This window comes from Pelodiscus sinensis, chromosome 1, assembly GCF_049634645.1.
Source record: "Pelodiscus sinensis isolate JC-2024 chromosome 1, ASM4963464v1, whole genome shotgun sequence".
NCBI classification, from domain to species: domain Eukaryota; kingdom Metazoa; phylum Chordata; order Testudines; family Trionychidae; genus Pelodiscus; species Pelodiscus sinensis.
Genome location: NC_134711.1, coordinates 212,222,959 through 212,241,642, shown reverse-complemented (window position 1 = coordinate 212,241,642; position 18,684 = coordinate 212,222,959). Strand labels below are relative to the sequence as shown.

Below are 18,684 nucleotides of genomic sequence, written 5' to 3'. Positions count from 1 at the left end.
TTAAATAATCTTTTGAAAAGTGGAACATCTTTTTTAATCTAAGTATCCCAAACATAACCTGTCAGTTGCTCTCCATTAAATAAAAAAAAGTTGTCCAACAAAGAAGGAACATTGTATCTGGCCCCCCTCAGCTGTCCTGGGTAACAAGTAAGGGCTAAAGGCAGCGGTACAAAGACCCAGCTGGGGTGGCGGCTGTAGGGCAGTTTTCTTTCCTGGCAGGCAGGATCCCCAGACCAGCAGCAGAGACAGCCAATCAGAGCTGGCCCTGCTACTGACCCTACAATGTTCCTCCCCTCTGGCAGGGGGTGCAACCAAGGCATGGAGCTTTTTCAGGCAATTACAAGCCGGGTGCAGAAGCACATGAGGAGGAACGTGGGTAGCCCCGCCTCATTTCGTGCTGTGTCATCACTCACTCGCCTCTTCCACCCTTCACGTGGAAGCACTTGAGGAGGAACGCAGTTAACCCCGTCTCGTTTCCAGTCATGTTACCGTTGCATCACCACTCACCTCTTCCACCCTTCGCATCACCTGCTGCGTCGCAGTGGCTCTAGCGGCCATTACTTTTCCTCAAACGGTCGCGGCACACCTGTGAGTTCTTTTTATTCCTACTCCCATCTTTTTTTCCCTTAAATTCTTACTCTGACTTTGGCTAAGCTATGATACTGAACTGATATGTTAATGAAATTGGGGAAAAAAAGTGTGTATCCCAAGAGAGGTGTATGTTTAATCTTAAAATACACAAATCCATCTCTTTTTAAAAGTTGCATCCAGATTCTCAAAGGCTGTAATTTAAGCTTCATACTGAGGTAAACTCTACTCCTATTAGCTGTGAAGAGGCAGTAACATGATGGTAACAAGGAAGGGATGGAACCTTAAACTGTTGGCTATCAGAAGGTAAACTTTTCAGCTTTCTTTGGTTTAGACATCAGGATGCTTGATTTGGGGGGGGGGGAACCTCCTTGTGGCCATCTTTGTAACTGAATACTTTGACTTACTTCCTTGAATGTTTTTAGCATAGATGTTTCCCACTGAAGTTTCAGATCCTGAGATCACAATTGCTAGCCAAGTGTGTTGGCTATTACAACAAAAGTTTATGGTTTTATATTAAATTTCAAGATTATAGGAATTCGGGTTTTTTTTCTTGTAATAAAACCCCTTGTATAACATTGTTTGTTACAGTTTTTATATTTGGAAAATAAGTATTCTTACTCCTTACGATTATAGTCGCATTAGCATATGCAAATAAACAAATATGCAAGAAACATTTCAGCACTGGGAATGTTGAACAGGTTGTACCTCCCTTAACCCCAGGACACTCTGCTTTGGCAACATCCATGGTCTGGCAACAACTCAGCTGGGAGCCCCATGTGTGGGGGTAGAGGAAGAAAATGCCAGAGAGACAGGCAGTGCAGTGGAGAACTCTGCCACCCTGTGGCTGGGAGGTAGCAGTAGTGGTCAGCATCTGTGGAACTCAGGTCCGGCTGCAGAGCTCTGGTCCAGCAGCAGCCAGGGAACTCCAGCTCTGGCCGCGGTGCTCGGGTCCCGGCAGTGGCCACCGAGCTCGGGACCTGGCCTGGGGAGCCACAGCTGGGCAGGTAACAGTGGTGCTGGGCTGAAGCCCTAGCAGGGAGGCAGCAGTTCAGCCATGTTAGGAGGGACCTCCTGTGGTCTGTCCAATCCCCTCAATTGGGACTGGTCAGATCCCGAGGGTGCCGGATGAAGGAGGTGCAACTTGTACAAAGTTTAAGAATACAAATTGTGGATTTAATATTAGAAAATGTTACTAGCTTCTGGAATAGAATTCTTGTTTATTTTTACTTATGTTTTCAAATTACTGAGGACATTGCCTAGGATAGCTAGAATATTTTTAATAATGGGGATTTAGGATATTTTTTTTAATAGGGCCATTTTCTAAAATTAGAATCAAATTAAAAATGACTTTTGCTACACTTGAAAGATGGTGAATGATTCCTAACCTACTGGTAAGTGAAAGAAGAAAGGACAAATTTTAAAATTTCAAAATGAAAGACAATTTCAAGGATATAGTCACCAAGGTACAACACAATACAGGAAAATTGTATCCTGTTAAATCTTTCAAGAAGAGCTAGCAACACGCAATAAAGGTAAAAGGCTTCTCAAGAATTCTACTAGTTTTATATTTTTAGTTAATACTAACTAAGAAATTAAAGAACTATAGTAGAACTGCAGAGTTATGAATATTTTGGGAATTGAAGTTAACACTGCAATGTTCACCACCATAACATTTTGTTCAGAGTTGTTTTTTCAAAAGTTTACATTGACTTATGTATGTATGGCTTTTAAACTTAACTACTGAGAATAAAAATGCTGCTTCTAACCATCTTTAAATGAAACAAATACAAACACTGTTTCCTTACCTTGTTGCATCTTTTTTAAACTTTGCCTTTGTTTTTTTTTAGGCCAAGTTAATGGCTAACATTAACTCGGTACTGTAATGTATTTGCACTTTTTTTATTTTGTTTCTGATGCTGTCTGATTACATCTGGCTTCAAATGATGTATATAGTTGACTGGTCATTGATAAGTCTGAGGTTCTACTGTATAGCATTTTGAACTGTAAAAATTCAGTTGCCACCTACCAGATGGGTAGGAATTGTGTAAGGATGACTTAATTTATCTGATAAAATGCAACCCAAGATGGGTACATCCTAAATATTGTGATTATAATACTGATATATTTTTGAAGCTGAGCCAGCCCATCATTATAGCTGAAGGGAATTCTAATGTATGAACCGAGACACCAAATACAGTTGAGGGTTTTTTTTTTTTCTTTATATGAGTGATTCAGAGGGTGTCTTCATTGAAATGTCCAGAAGTCCCAAACACACTCATCTCAGTACTGATTCAGACTAGGGATGTTAAGTAACAGTTAACTAGCTAATCATGTAGTCAATGGAATTTCCATCAACTACTTGATGAGGGGGGCACTCACTACTGCCACTGCAGCTCTGCATTTTAAATAGTTACTGGGCTCTTCCTATGTTTAAAGTACAGAGCTGGAGTGGGGTTAGCTCCCAGGACTAGTCTGAGCAGTCCTAGCTTGTGCCAGCCTGCTCCAGGACTGCTGAGGCTCTGCCTTCCCTACCTTCCCCCGCCCCTCCGTGCACGCACGCACACACTGCAGAGGTGGTGCTGGAGGGAACTAAGGATATTAAATTGTGGTTATCTGGCTAATCATGTAGTCAATACAATTTGTATCAACTGTGCAATGGGTTGGTAAGGGCCACTCTGCAGAACCTCTGCAGAACTGCAGTGGGAGTAGTTCCTGGAGTTGGCTGGTGCTGCATTTTAAATGTAGTAAGAGCTGCTGGGATCTTTCTACATTTAAAATGCAGAGGTGCAGTATCCTAGACCACCGCGAGCCAGGACTGTTCAGTCCCAGCTCGCACTGAATCCAGCAGCCCGGCTCACAGCGGCCAGGGATGGCCATGGACTGTTCAAGCAGAAGCCCCTGTCTACTGGGGGGCCCAGCTCCCTGCTGAGATCCCACCCCCAGACAGGGACTGCTGCTGGAGCAGCCTCTGCCTGTCTACATACACCTGGCAGGTCAGCTTAAGGTGTGTGGTGTATTCTGTGTAACTGGAGTTGTCTTGCCATAAGCCAGGTTGGGCAGTGTCTCAACTGTGGGAGACTGACAGGAGCAAATATTCCCATTAGCTCCCTTACTCCTCTCCGTTGTGAGGAGTAACGTACGCCAGCCAGAGCTGCCCTCTGCGTTTGATTTACAGGTCTATAAATATATCTGCTAAATTGAATTCCATAATGTCTGTCTCCAGTTTAGTGAATGAAGATGTTCCCCTAGAATACTAAACTCTTCTGAAGTTCAGATGTTTGTTCCTTTAAATCTAGACCCTAGTACTGATGAGATGTATTCATTGAAATATACCAAATTAATAAATTTCATTTCCATAGATGATACTGAAATCTGGTTCCAAATAAATAACAAGCAAAATTGCACTGGGAACAGGAAAGAAAATAGCATTGAAGTTGTCTGTTTTTCACCTAGATACTCTGTATTTTGTGTTACAGCTGATTTAATCATCACTTGCTTAGCAAAATTCTTTTTATTGCTTAGAGTTGACCTTGTGTGTTGCCTAAAATCTGAAATTATAATGGGTTAGATCTTTGAGAGTTGTACATGGGTTAACTTTTTTTGTCCAATTAAAATTAATACATTAATCAGTTTTCAGGAGTGCTTACATTTATGGACTCTAATCACTGTTTCTCCACTATCTGTCTTTCACTCACTCCTGGCAGTTGATAGATCTGTAAGTGTGAAATTGCTTGTTAAAGTCCTCAGCTCTCTTCCTCTGTGGCAACTACATCATATGCATGTGAACAAGAGACGCTCTTTCCAAACCTCACTTCAAGGTTACTTTGATATAAAATCTGGAATACTTTTGGATACTGATCTTAGTTGTGTTCTGTATTTCTAACTATAGATAACTAATAGCATGTGTGATACCTCCTGTTCCATATGTTATATTTTGTTAGTCTCTAAGGCTTTGTCTACACTGCTTGTTTTTGCTGCAGAAAATATGCTAATGCGGGACTCAGTAGCATGAGTCGCAATGTCATTAACATATTTTCTGCCGACTTTTTGTGCAAAAAGAAGCAGTCTAGCCACTTCCGTTTTGTGCAAAAAAACCCTTTTTTCCCCCTTTTGCGCATGATCCGGGAGAAGCATACAGATCTTGCGCAAAAGGAGGAGGCTTGCGCAAAACGGAAGCGGCTAAATTGCTTCTTTTTGCGCAAAAACCCCTTGTGCAAAAAATTGGCAGAAAATATGCTAATGACACTGACTCATGCTGATGAGAGACTCAGTAGCATATTTTCTGCTGCAAAAACTTGCAGTGTAGATGCAGCCTAAGTTGCCGCAGGACTACTAGTTTTTCATGTCCCATACTCGCTTCATTTCCATTTTTGTGTGGTAATGTTTTACTGAGACATTTTAATATAGCAGTTTTTAAGTAGGAAGATTTCATAATTCCTGGTTCATATAATCTGCCAAATAGTCACATCTCCCTTGTCCTAAAAAACCCAAAAAGTGTAGAGTATTCAATAGGAGTGTAAAAACCTGTTTAAAAATGTAACCATCTAACCGCTAAAAATCATAGCAGTTACACGCACTGAGGGCTCTGCAGTGTAAAGTTTAAATAAGCTTTATACTGCACAGTTTGCAGTGGAAGTCTCCCTAGAAGTGGGGCTGGCAAGTGCTGCTGCTGCTGCTGCTGCTGCTGCTGCTGCTGCTGCTGCTGCTGCTGCTGCTGCTGCTGCTGCTGCTCCTGAGGAGCCAGCATGTAACATGCGCTGTGGGAAGGGGCGGCCAGGTCATGCCACGGACAGGGGCTGTTCTGGTGGGCTCAGCAGGGTTAGAGCAGCCCCCTGCTTGGGGTGGGCAGCAAACTGCTCCAGCCCCTATTGGTTAATTGGAACCCTGTAAGTCTCACTCACGAAGGGTGAGGCTTTCTGATTAACCTTTTACATGCCTATTACTCAGCAAGTAATCTGCTAAACTGATCTTTAGGCTGTGTCTACTGTTCTTTCAAAGATTGTACAATTCCAGTGATCACACCAAAGTACAAATTCATATTTATTTCAAATACAAAGGAGCATTGTGGTTTTCTTACTTCTCTGCATATCAACTTTAAATTTGTGACAGTCAGCTTCTGTTTTGCTAGCCACCCACTAGACGGCTGTGAAGGGAATTCAAGCTTTTGTGTCTGTTTCCCTGGGTGTTGTAAGCCTCTAGTAAGGGAATGTAGGTCTGTGCCAGAGTGTGCATACAGACCCCCCCAGACTGAGCTGAGTGCTTTGAACACACTACTCACCCTTCAGACTTCCATACTTAAGTTTGAAAATTTTGGCTTGTAGTTTAACTCTCAGGAAGCAAGCAGCCTAGTAGTAATAAAACATTCAACGCACACCAATACTTTTCCCAGAGTCTAACACCCCTGTTCTTCGCTTCAGTTTATATAAAGCACAAGACTGCACAGCTCCAATGAACTTTATGTGCCTTTCCCTGCTCAGTTTCCTCGCTACTCCAGAGCTCTCTTTAGGCCGGTTCAGAGTACTTGGTGAAGGGAGGGGGAGAGACATCTCCTTGCAGGGGAGAGGCAGGGTTTCCCGTCCTCATGCAAGCTGGTTTATGTTGTGCAGGCTTCTCCTTAATGAAGTCTCCTTTTTCCACATTGTCCATGACTTTGCTCTCCTGTCCAACACTTTCTCTTCCTGTCTAGCTTTCTGTGTTGTGCTTCCTTATTTTAAACCCCTTCTGATAACTTGGGTGCTTTCTTTCTACAATGTCAGTACACCTTTTTCATATAGCTTTTTTGCATCTGAAGTACCAGACTGTAGTGTTACTGATACATGTTGTATCAGAGATGGTGGCACCACCTAGACACACATTTGTGCTACAGCAGTTTAGAAGAAGAACATTTAGTAATTCCTGGTGGATATTATGAACTGGTCCTACAGGGAGATTACCAGACTGTCACATTTCTCTCTTGACCAAAAAAAGGAGGAGATACTCAACAAATAGTCTATGGTACATTGACACTGTGTTCCCTCTGATTTTTTTTCTGTCTATGTACAGAATACATTTTATGTGCACTAAGGCATGTGCAGAGGTACACCACCAGTAGAAATAGGTGGCAGTGGGCACTCTGCTAACCAACTGGGCGGCATCTGAATCTCTCCTGTATGACTTCGTGCTCATCTTGCAGGGAACACTATTGACAGTCCATATTTAGATTGAATAGTAGCAGTAGACACTAACATCATACATTTGTTCCAGGGATCTCACCAATGTACAAATTGCATGAAACCTTTATAAGTTAGTGCCTGTGTATGTTGTATAACTCTTCTCCCTCAATATCTCGGGAAAGGGATTACAAAGGCTGCGGAGTTCATGGGTCTCCACCCTTTTCTGGTCACCTCAATACTGCTGATTGGAGTTGCCACAGGAAGATTTGGGTCCCAGTAGAGTGGTTCTTGGCACTGCAGTGGTGTTGTGAAGAGTAGTCCCTGTCCCCTGGCAAGGTGGAATCTACACATAGTCCCCTTCTTCCCACCTCTTGGGGAAGAGAGAAAATGAAATGTATTGCTTCCCCAATTTGCCTTTGGTTCTGTTGCATTGTAATGATCATGAGTCATAGATTATGGGGTGCTATTTCTTCTGCATGTCCCTAAGCAGTCACTTCATGCTCTTTTGGGGCTTTTTCTACTGTCTAGTAGGTATCATGAATTTGGCAATATTCCACCCTGCTCTACATTTGTTTTCTGTGGCAAAGCTACGGCTGTGCCTGTGGGTCCTGCACTTATGGCAGATGGTGTTCAGCCTCAGAGGCTCACTGTGTCTCACCACACAGTCTTTCTTTTTACTAGTGGCAGGTCTCACAGCGTACTGAGCCATACTCATCACAGGCTAGTCCAGGGTATGGGGGTGAAACCCCTCTGTAGTCCCAGCCTCCTTATCCAGGGACAGAGACTGTAGTGGTATAGGCAGAGTGGGTGGAGCCCAGGCCCACCCACTACTCTGGGTTCCAGCCCAAGGACCATAAGACAGTGGCAACAGATGGGGTTTGTTCAACTCCCTGTCTGGCAACTACTTCCCTGGGCCACTTCCCCAGACAGTCCCTCCCAGTACCTTGCCCTGGAACCTGCTCCTCCAACAAACACTTCCTGCCTGGCAGTTCCCAGTTCTCACCCAAACATCTCTCTCACAGCACTTTGACACCTTTCTTCTTTCTCAATGTGCTACCTAACTGACAGAAAAGGAGTCCTTTTAAACCAATCTCAACTGGCTCTTGATTGGCCCCAGGTGGTCTAATTAGCCTGACTCTTTGCTCTGGAAGGCTCCTAATTAACTCCAGGTGTTCTAACTGGCCTTATTGTCCAGACTGCTTCTGGAAAGTTTCGGCTGGTTCTAGACCAGCCACTGCTCGTTTTCCCAGGGAACAGAGACCTACTTAGTCTAAGGCTCGCATATTATTTTCCTTCATACTTGCTTTTTTTTTTCCATAATTTCCTTCTGGTACTCTTTTGTAACCCTCTGACTTGACCCTGTTGCACTTCCCAAGGAAGTTCTGACATACAGCACCTGTTAGCTGTGCTTTGGTCTCTGCTTCCAGTGATGTTCTGGCCCATGACATTGAACTGTTTTAGCTTCTCAATGTTCTTATGATTCTGAGCCACAGAAGCAGTGAGCACTGATTTAGTTCTCCCAGGAAGGGTAAGGAGTGAGCTTGCCCTTCAGAGACTGAGTCTTACCCACATGATCTCTCTGGCATAATCTCTGAGGTATCATTATACAGAATAACACAAAGAGAAGTCACCTGCCATATTCCTGCAATTAGCATCCCATAATCTTCTTTACACTCAGGATACAAGCACAGTGAATGAGTTCTTCATACCCACATACGTTTGCCTAGTAACACTGTATTAGGCATGTCCTCAAGTTTTTCCCCCTGGGTCCCATGAATGTAGTGTTGCCCTCTTTTCCTGTTTTGAATAGGTGGCATTTGTCCTGGTCTGCAAGCGCTGAAGCCAAGCCTCCAGCACCCTCTATCACTATCTCCTCACAAGCTGCCTTCTCGACACCAGCCTCCATAGTTGTGGATCTGTCACCATGACTGATCATCTGTGGCACCATCTGCTTGGTAACTTGCAGGCTCTGTATGTGAAGGGACCCTGCTTTGGAGTGTGTATTCCATCCTGCCTCCAGACATGGGAGTGCAGCAATGCCACAAACGCCACCTGCCTCTCCTTCACAAGTGTTTTTTCACTTCAGCGTACACACCTCGGGACTTCTCGCCATCACCACTATATCTTATGGACTATCTCCAGTCTTTCTAATCAGCAGACATCAGATCTATCTCTGCACGCAAGTAGAGAATCTGCTCTTTCTTGGGCTGTTCTAAATTCATAGTTGGTAACTATTTTTATCAAAGATGATGATAAAGATCTGCTCATGCCCTTCAGACCAATAGCAAAAGTGATGTTCCTTGCAAAAGCGTTTTTAAAAGCTTCTTACAATACTGCACTAATCCCTGCTACAACTAATCCCAAGCACTAGCACCATTTTGTTACAGATCTGAACAGGCATCACCCTGCTGGCCACCCATCAGACTACAGTGTAGAGATAGCTGGGTGAATGCATGTCAAGAGCCTGAATGGGATGCAGCCATTGCCCGCAATATTTTTTTTGGGGGGGGGGGGTGTATTCAGGGTACCAACCTTCCATCTGGAATGCCCTTCTGAGAGCTGGAACCCACTTCCCTACTTAACAGTCACTGGACAAGTCGCTGATCCTTCAGACTCTGCCATTAAGAAAAGAAAGCACACCCTCTTCCAGAACTTCTCTCCAAAAAATGGCAAGTTTCTGGATTACAGCAACACTCTCTCAAGAGGCAACATAGTTGGTATAAAACATTCAGCATACAGTGACACAGCCTAGTGTCTACGACTGCATCTACATTACAAGCTAGGAGGAGTGTTTCTCAGCTTGTGCATGCATACTCATACTAGCTCTCATGAATTAGCATGAGCATAGATAGCATAGCCACAATCGCATGGGCAGTGGACTTAGCTGAGCCGAAGCTGACGCTAGTGAATGTGTACTTGGCATGGCTAAGCTCTATTGCTGCAGTCACTGCCCATGCTACTGTGGCACTGCACTTATACTTTCAGTTGCTCAATGAGACTGGGTCTACACTACAGAGTTTTTGCGCAAAAACTTGCAGAGCATCCACACCTCAAGCACGTTTTTGCAGAAGTAAAATGAAAGAACAGAGTTTTTTCCGGTGTAAGTATTCTTCTTTCTACAAGGAAAGCAAAGTGTGTATGGACGGAGAACAGGGTTTTTTGCACAAAAAGAGGAAATCGAAAAAAACCCAAGTGCTGTGGTGGCCATTCTGTAAATAGCAATCAGCTTCCTTTTGAGAGCATGCATGCAGTGTGGACACACTTTTGCAAAAGCATATTTCCTTTTCTGTGTGCTTTTGCAGTGTGGACGCTCTCTTGCACAAGAAGCCTGTAGTATAGACATAACCTAGCTCTCAGGCTAAGTCTGTGGACATGAGCTTTGAATCACACCCTAGTTTGTAGCATAGCCAGTGTGCAAGAGAGTACAAGTCTACAGAACAATACATTGTACATGCCTTTCCCTTCCTTAGTTTCCTCATCACTCCAGAACATATTGATACCAGCCCAAAGAATTCCTTGGGGCAATCTGTGTCCAGTAAAGCAGGCAGTTTCCTGCCTTGGTGCCGGCAGTAACTTTTGGGTAAATTCTCCCTCAGAGTCCTTCCTCATTTTCTGTGACCTTGCTATCTACTGCCCAATACTTCTTGTTTCTGTCTGCCTTCCCCTTCCCTTCGGGTGTGTCTAGACTACAGAGTTTTGTCGACAAATGTGGACTTTTGTCGACAAAACTATACCTGCGTCTACACTACCGCCGAGTTCTGTCAACATAATGTCGACAGAACTCAGCAGTTTTGTTGATGCTGGTAAACCTCATTTCACGAGGCATAACGCCTTCTGTCAACAGAGTTCTAGGGTTGTGTCTAGACTACAGGCAGTCCCCGGCTTACGTACAAGATAGGGACTGTAGGTTTGTTCTTAAGTTGAATCTGTATGTAAGTCGGAACTGGCGTCCAGATTCAGCCGCTGCTGAAACTGACCGCCAGTTCTGACTTACATACAGAATCAACTTAAGAACCCCAAGCGTCCCCAAGTCAGCTGCTGCTGAAACTGACCGCCAGTTCTGACTTACATACAGAATCAACTTAAGAACCCCAGGCGTCCCCAAGTCAGCTGCTGCTGAAACTGATCAGCAGCTGATTCCAGGAAGCCCGGGGCAGAGCAACTCTGCCTCGGGCTTCCTGTAGTCAGCGCTGGTCAGTTTCAGCAGAAGCTGACTTGGGGACGCCTGGGGCGGAGCAGCTGGGGTGCTGCTGGGTTGCTCCAGTAGCACGGCTCCTCGGTGCTACTGGACCAACCTGGCAGCACCCCATCTGCTCTGCCCCAGGCGTCCTGATTCAGCCGCTGCTGAAACTGACCAGCAGCGGCTGAATCAGGACCTGGGGCAGAGCAGCTGGGGTGCTGCCAGGTTGGTCCAGTAGTGCCCAGAGCGGCGCTGCAGGACCAATCGGCAGCGCCCCAGCTGCTCTGCCCCAGGGTCCAAAACAAAAGCCTGGTCTGCTGGGGGGGGGGGGGGGGCACACTAGCTGCGCGCCCCCCCCCCCCCCCAGCAGACCAGGGACACGGGGAGCAGAGCCGCAGCGGCAGCGGGGTGCCACGCCTCTGAGGCTTTGCTCTGGCAAAGTCTCAGAGGCGCGGGACCCCGCCGCTGCTGCAGCTTCAGTCCCGGTGCCTGTAGTCTGCTGAGGACCGTCCCCAGCAGACCACAGGCACCGGGACTGAAGCGGCAGCAGCGGCGGGTTCCCGCGCTTCTGAGGCTTTGCTCTGGCAAAGCCTCAGAAGCGCGGGAACCCGCCCGGTGCCCCTGGTCTGCTGGAGACGGTCTCCAGCAGACCAGGGGCACCGGAGCAGCTTTCTCGCCCCGGAGCTCGCAGGTAGCAATCCGTCACCTCGACCTCCGGGGCGAGAGAGCCCCGTTCGTAAGTGCGGATCCGACATAAGTCGGATCCGCGTAAGTCGGGGACTGCCTGTACAGGGTTTTGTCGACAAAGCAGCTTGCTTTGTCGACAGAACTGAATGTAGTCTAGACGCTCTTTGTTGACAGAAGCTTTGTCGACAGTATCTGTCGACAAAACTTCTATCGACAAAAGCCTGTAGTCTAGACGTACCCTTCGTCTTTTCTTATTTAACCCCCTCCTCCTCCCTGGCTTCTTTCTTTTGTTCTGTCTCTTGATTAGCTACCCCTGCTTCAGAAAAAACACCATAATGTCCCTCTTACAGATGATGAAGTAGCTTTTCCCTTAAGAGGAAGCTTCTCCTTTTTTTGGCATAACTTGCCATTTCATTAACCTTAAGTACCTTCCTTTTGTCCTCTTGCTTCTGAGGGAATTGTGCACCACTGCACAATGCAGAATTTTTCAGAAATTTAATATACTCACAAAATTTCCATTGCTCCACAGAAATTGGTTCCCCCAGCCCCACCTATAGCCCCACCCTCTCTCCTGAGGTCCCATTCCCCACAGGCAGGGAATGAGGCAGAACAGCATCCTGAGCATAGCCCTCCTAGGGAATCAGACAGGGCAGCACGCCAAGCACAGCATGGCCTCCCTGGAGGGAGGGGCAGAGAAGCGGGTCAGCATACCCCCAGAGTATTGGGGAGGGGCAGAGAGGTGAAGGGAGTGTGCACGTGGTGCAGATCCTGGAGCATCAGGAAATGGGAGTCAGTTGTGTGATTCCAGCCTCCTCAGCTGGGAGCACAGGGAGGGCAGGAGCTGGGGGCAGCAATGCTCTGTCCCGAGACTGCCTATAGTAGGCATTCTAGGGACGGACTGTGGGTGGTGCAAGGCTGGTGGTTTGGGAAGGCAAAGCCTTCCCCTGCCTAAGCCACAGGATGCCCATGGGAGGAGGAGGAGGAGAGCTAGAAGTTTCTTGGCAACAGCGCTTCCCAGCATGCCCCTAGAGGAGGAGTAGATGGCCCACAGGAAACTCTGCAAGCCTAAGACCAAGTATCTGGCTATCTATACTTCTGGATCTCTGAGCTGGAGAGTGGGAATTGACCCCTCCCCCACACACACCTCGCCCACCCCCCCATAACTGGCCCTGGGAAAGGAGTTCTGAGTGCTAGGGATGTCAATGTGTAGATGACTACATGATTAACCAATAAGCCTGGGCTTATCAGTTAATCCTGTCAACTACACGCACTTTCCCTCCCTGTATCCGAGGCAGTAAAAGGGGGACGCAGGAGCCAGTCCCTGTGGGGAGCCAGCTCTTAAGCCGGCTCCCCATGAGTACCAGATCTGTCTCTTCGTCCCCCCACCTCTGTGCTGCTACCTCTGATAGAGGCAGCAGCGCAGAAGGTGGGGTGGGGGGGCAGGCAGAAGTCAGTATGTACAAGGAGCTGGCTCTGTGGACCGCCTCTCCTCCCCCTTGCTGCCTCCTATCAGAGGCAGCAGTGGGGGGAAGGAGGCAGGCTAGGCTGCCATGGAGCATCCCCTGTCCATGCAGCGCCCAAGCTCCCCGTGGACAGAGGCTGCTACACATCCCATGGAGCAGCCTCCATCCATGATGAGCCTGAGCCTGCCACAGACGGAGGCTTCTCCGTGGCAGCAGCCCCTGTCTGTGGGGGGTCCGAGCCCCTGTCTGTGGGGGGGGGGGGGTCCGCAGCAGACTCAGGCTCACCATGGACAGAGGCTGCTCCGTGGAATGTGGAGCAGCTTCTTTCCGTGGAGAGCTCGGGCCCCCGTGGAAAGGAGTTGCTGCTGCCGTGTGCTCCCCAGTCTGTACAGGGAGCTGATTTTTAAACCGTTTCCCCTCGCAGACCAGCTCCTGCCTGCCACCCTGTGCTGTTGCCTCTGATAGAGAGGCAGGAGCCCTGGGTGGCAGGGGCTCTTCGTGAGTGGGGCTGGAGTGCACTGGCTGCAGTCCCTGGGGACTGTCGCATATTTGATGCAGTTGCACAACTACTGACTTGCACGCTGTCTAACATCCCTAGTGGGTGTCTGGTGCTCTGGCTGGGCTCGGAGAGAGGAAGGGACACAGTAAGCATCGTCATAACAGTTTCTTTAACTCTCTACTTCTACATTAATATTTTGTTTTTGTATTATTACAAATGTACTTGTGGACACGGGGTGGGGGCACTTTTTGGGCTGAGGGTCACATCTGAGTTTGGAATTGTATGGTGGGCCATAAATGCTCACTGAAACAATAATTCAAGAAATAGGTGCCTTGCTGGCAAGGGCATCAAGATGGCCATTCCAGGCATTAGGATGGGTATGGCCCCATGGCAGTTATGAGACTCCCGAGGATGAGGCCATAGGAGACGATGAAGATCCGGGCAGAGATGATTGGCTGATGAGAAATAAAGTGAATCGCTGGAAGGAGCAGTGCCTCGGGGATGGGTCAATGAAGGAGCTCAGAGTTCCTAATTGGACTGTAATAGGAATGGTATCCTACAGTGCTGGTGGCCTTGATCATTTGCTAGTTTGGACATAGACTAGAGCTTCAGGGATTGGACACGCTGCCATATATAAGTGGGATTCCGATCCTGCACACAGCACAATGAAGTCAGGGTAAGCTGTGCCAATCCCACTTGCACAGTGTGACTTTGCGTGCAGGAAGATGGTGCTCATAAAATTGTCAGTCAAGGGCTGGGAAGTGTCAGGCGAGCAGGTTAGGGCAAGCATCCAGCCCTGCTCCTCAGCAAAAGCCAAAATTAAAGGGCTGGATGGGTCAGACGTGGCCCACAGGCTGTAGTTTGCCCAACCCTGTGCTGATAGGTATTTTGAAATAATAAATTACCAAAATAGTTGAAACTGTTGTGGCTATGTAGTGTTGTTTTGACAAATGGCGTTGCTGAATTTTTAATTTTTTGGCAAGAAATCCTCCATGATTAAATAGTATACGTGGTCCATTTTCTGTTAGCAGTGGTGAATCCTCGTACAATGAGACATTCATGATGTATTAATTTTTCATAAGAATATTTTATAATCCAGAATATCAAATAGGAATCAGTATTTTTGAATTCTAAATTGTTTTGACAGTGTTTACTCTTTGTATGCGTGTTTGTCTGTGATTGTCTTCATGTAGAGAATCCCTCATGCAAATAAAGTGAATAGCAACAAAGAGCTTTTGTCAAAAGTCAAGCTTGCTAAATTTATTTGCCTTATTTCAACTTTCACCTTAAGTAAAACTAAACTGTTTTAGCCCTGTCACCAAACTACATATTTGCTTATTAACTTGGCAACCCAGAACTAAAAGTATCCACTTCAACTTATTGTAACAATCCATGTATATGAAGTTACTGGAACCTGCTTCTTTCATATTGTAAACTTTTTAACATGCATGTGTATAAGAACTTTGTGCCGTAATTGTCATCTGACCTTGTATTTACCTCACTAAATTCTGTGCTTAGTCCTAAAACTGTAGTTTCTTAAAACAGAATTAACACTTTCTAGTCAAACAATAAATGAATCCCAATTTAAACAAGATAAGTTATCCTATTTTACCATTTTTATTTCGTTTGAGAATTGATGTGAAGTTGAATCATAGGTTTGTAACTAATTTATTTTGATTATCATTTGGTTATCCAATACTATGTTCTTAAGTATGTTTATTAAATTGTTGCTGTTTTTTATCCATTAATCTTTCCACGGGGGAAACACCCTTTTTGATATGTTTGTGTTCTAAGTTATTGAATAGAGTTGATTCTCTTATACTCACTTCTATGATACTAGTCCTTTCACATAGTTAATTGAATTTTGACTTTCTTTTGTTTCATAAGAATTTCATACTTAGTTGCTTTTTTATCATTAATATCTTGTATCATTTATTTACTTATTATATGGTGTGACTTATTTGAATACTCTTAACTGAACTTTTTGTCATAATTCTTAAAACACAAATTCTCTTTTTCGAAATCAAGTTATAGAGGTTGAACCTTTGTTAACCAGGACTCCCTGGTCTGGCATCGTGTTCCAGGACCAGAGTCCTGGTAGAAGGCTGGTGACTGGGATGGGTTGCCCGGCTCCCTGCAACTAGGCTGCCTGGCATGCCACAGCTGGGTTGCTAGGTACAACCCAGTAGAGCAGGCCGGCAGGTCCAGGAGCCCCACATGTCCAAGAGCTCGGCGTGCCACAGCGGGGCTGCCCATCACATCCAGGAGCCCATATGCAGGGAGCTGGGCTGCCTGGCTTAGCAGGGATGGGCGAAATCCCTCATCTGGGTCTGGTCAGGTCCCGAAAGTGCCGGCCCAGGGAGGTCCAATCTCTATTGTTTCCATAGTATCCCCTAGTGCAGGAAAGAGAACTCTTGGTGGTGGTAAAAAGTGTAACTACTCTCTGTTTAGAATAATGAATAGTAATTATTAATTTCATCTTCAGAATTTTTTTCTGAACAAAGTGCATGAGAAATGATTAGATAGTAACTCCATCTATTTTAATTCTCATTTTCTCCCATTTGTTTTGTATTTCTTTTAGTAATTTTAAGATAAAATTACTTGGTGCTCACGCATTTTCACCACAACAAGGCTATGTCTAGACTACATTCCTCTTTTGAAAGAGGAATGTAAATGAAGCAAATCAAAAGTGCAAATGAAGCACAGATTTAAATATCCCATAAAGGGTTTTTCGAAAAGTGAAAGCACAGTCTAGTCCATTTTTTTCAAAAGTACGGGTTCTTTCGAAAAAGGGTTTTTTCTGAAAGAACCCTGTCTAGACTGCGCTTTCACTTTCGAAAAACTGTTTTTCAGAAAAGCACTTAGACACGAATATGCAAGTGAAGTGTGGGATATTTAAATCCGCTCTTCATTTGTACTTTCAATTTGCTTCATTTATATTCCTCATTTGAAAGGGATGTAGTTTAGATGTGCCCCAATTGCTAAGATTTATTTATCTCCTAATATACTTTCAAAAATAAAATGTATTGATCTTAGCCTTGCTAGCCATGGATTTTTTTCCCTTTAGCTTTCCTTATCAAATTCTGTACTTAAATTCAATTTTATTATCTATTTCCCTCTTTATCCGTTTGCTTATCTAATAGATTTCTCATTGGTGTTTTTACTTAGCCACTGAACCATGATGGACATCTAGACAAAGTAGTTACCTTTCTTGTTTGTGGAATTGTATACTATCAACTTGGGTGTGAATAAAGATATTAACTGTACATTTTGATGGAACGAGAATCTTGCTATTATATTTGCAGAAATATTTGTGTGTGATTCATGTTTTTATTCCTTTATCATTCTCATTTATTTTTACTTAGGTATGTTCTGTAGAACAGATTTCCAAACCAGAAGAGAATGACAAAACAGATTCCAAAACAAAAAATTCAAAGAAAGCATTAACCGTCTTTAAAGGACTGTTATTACATATAAGGTAATAATGTTCAGTAGTAAATTTGTTTACTGTTACATTGTATATAGCTTACTTAAAATTAATTAGATCAGTTTAAAACCACAAACTGAAGTCAAGAATTAATTGATTTGACCAATCTTTAATACATTTTGAATGTCTAAAAATTCGTACTTTGATCTGAAGTGTTCTCAGACTTGCTTTTCTTCCATTCAACAGTTTCAAGTATCTGTCACGTATTATATGTATTTCTATGGATGAACGCTTTTGAGCGATCATTCATTTTCCCACATAGATCAAAAAATATTCTTTAGTTGTTTTTTGTAGTGCCATAAATATGCCTGGTACTGATTAACAGCTCAACTGTATTAGCAGGGTATATCTGTGTAATTAACTTTTAAATAATTTAGTTAAACCATTTTAAACTCCATAACTTGTTTAACTCTTGCTTAAATTTGTTTCACTGAAGGTAAGATGACGATTTTTAAAAATATTCCGTTTAACTTTAGTGTCCGACTTTAATCTAAAACCAAATATAAAAAAATTGGCGCATGTGTGTCTACGTTAAAGCGTTGCACTAATTAAATTAGATCATTTTGTTAACTGGTGCAACACAGGTCCTTGCCCTGATGATATTCGTCATCTAAAATTCTCATCCTTAGCTGAAACAAAAAACAGGACTTTGTAGCACTTTAAAGACTAACAAGATAGTTTATTAGGTGATGAACTTTCGTGGGCCAGACCCACTTCCTCAGATCAAATAGTGGAAGGAAATTGTCATGACCATATATATCAAAGGATACAATCCAAAAAATAAACACATATGAAAGGGACATATCAAATTTCAGAACAGAAGGAGGCTGGGGGGGTGGGGGGGAGAGGTAAATGTCTGAGAGTTAATTATATTAGCGGTGATAATTGGGGAAGCTATCTTTGTAATGAGTAAGGTAATTAATGTCTTTGTTTAGACCTAGGTGTAAAGTGTCAAATTTAAGCATGAATTACAGTTCAGAGGATTCTCTTTCAAGTCTGGTGTTACAATGTCTTTGATGCAGGTAATCAAGAAGTTGAGACAATGCCCTTTCTGGTTGAAATGGCAAGAAACTGTTTTTTCTTTGTGATCTTGTCTAATATCTGTTTTGTAGCCTACTATAGACAACCACCTAATCTCAAGATGATTCTTACCAACAACCACAGGACATACCACACTAATACCAACCCTGGAACCTTCCCTTGCAACAAACCCTGTTGCCAGCTTTGTCCACATATTCACTCTACTGATACCATTATTGGACCTAACCAATTGAGCTATAAGATCAAGAACACACATTCCTGCTCGTCCAGAAATATAATTTATGCTATCATGTGCCGAAAGTGTTCATTGGACTAACGTCTCAGATCTTCGCCAAAGAATCAATGCCCACAAAACAGATATTAGACAGGATCACAAAAAAAACAGTTTCTTGCCATTTCAACCAAAAAGGGCATTGTCTCAACTTGATTACCTGCATCCTGCGTCAAAGACATTTTAACACCAGACTTGAAAGAGAATCCTCTGAACTGTAATTCATGCTTAAATTTGACACTTTATACCTAGGTCTAAACAAAGACATCAATTACCTTACTCATTACAAAGATAGCTTCCCCAATTATCACCT

The 18,684-nt window shown here is 44.3% G+C and overlaps 1 protein-coding gene across 6 annotated transcripts in view; it reads left to right on the top strand.

Moving 5' to 3' along the window:
- MOSPD2 (motile sperm domain containing 2) overlaps positions 1-18,684 on the top strand; it is a 97,428-nt gene that overhangs the window by 39,933 nt on the left and 38,811 nt on the right. For all 6 annotated transcript variants that reach the window (XR_012898649.1, XR_012898654.1, XM_075914515.1 and 3 more), the window contains exon 10: positions 16,938-17,050. Coding sequence is in view for 4 of the 6 variants with exons in the window: in XM_075914515.1 (XP_075770630.1) it covers positions 16,938-17,050 (113 nt within the window). In the remaining 2 variants the exon portion in view is untranslated. The remainder of the gene's footprint in view (positions 1-16,937; positions 17,051-18,684) is intronic.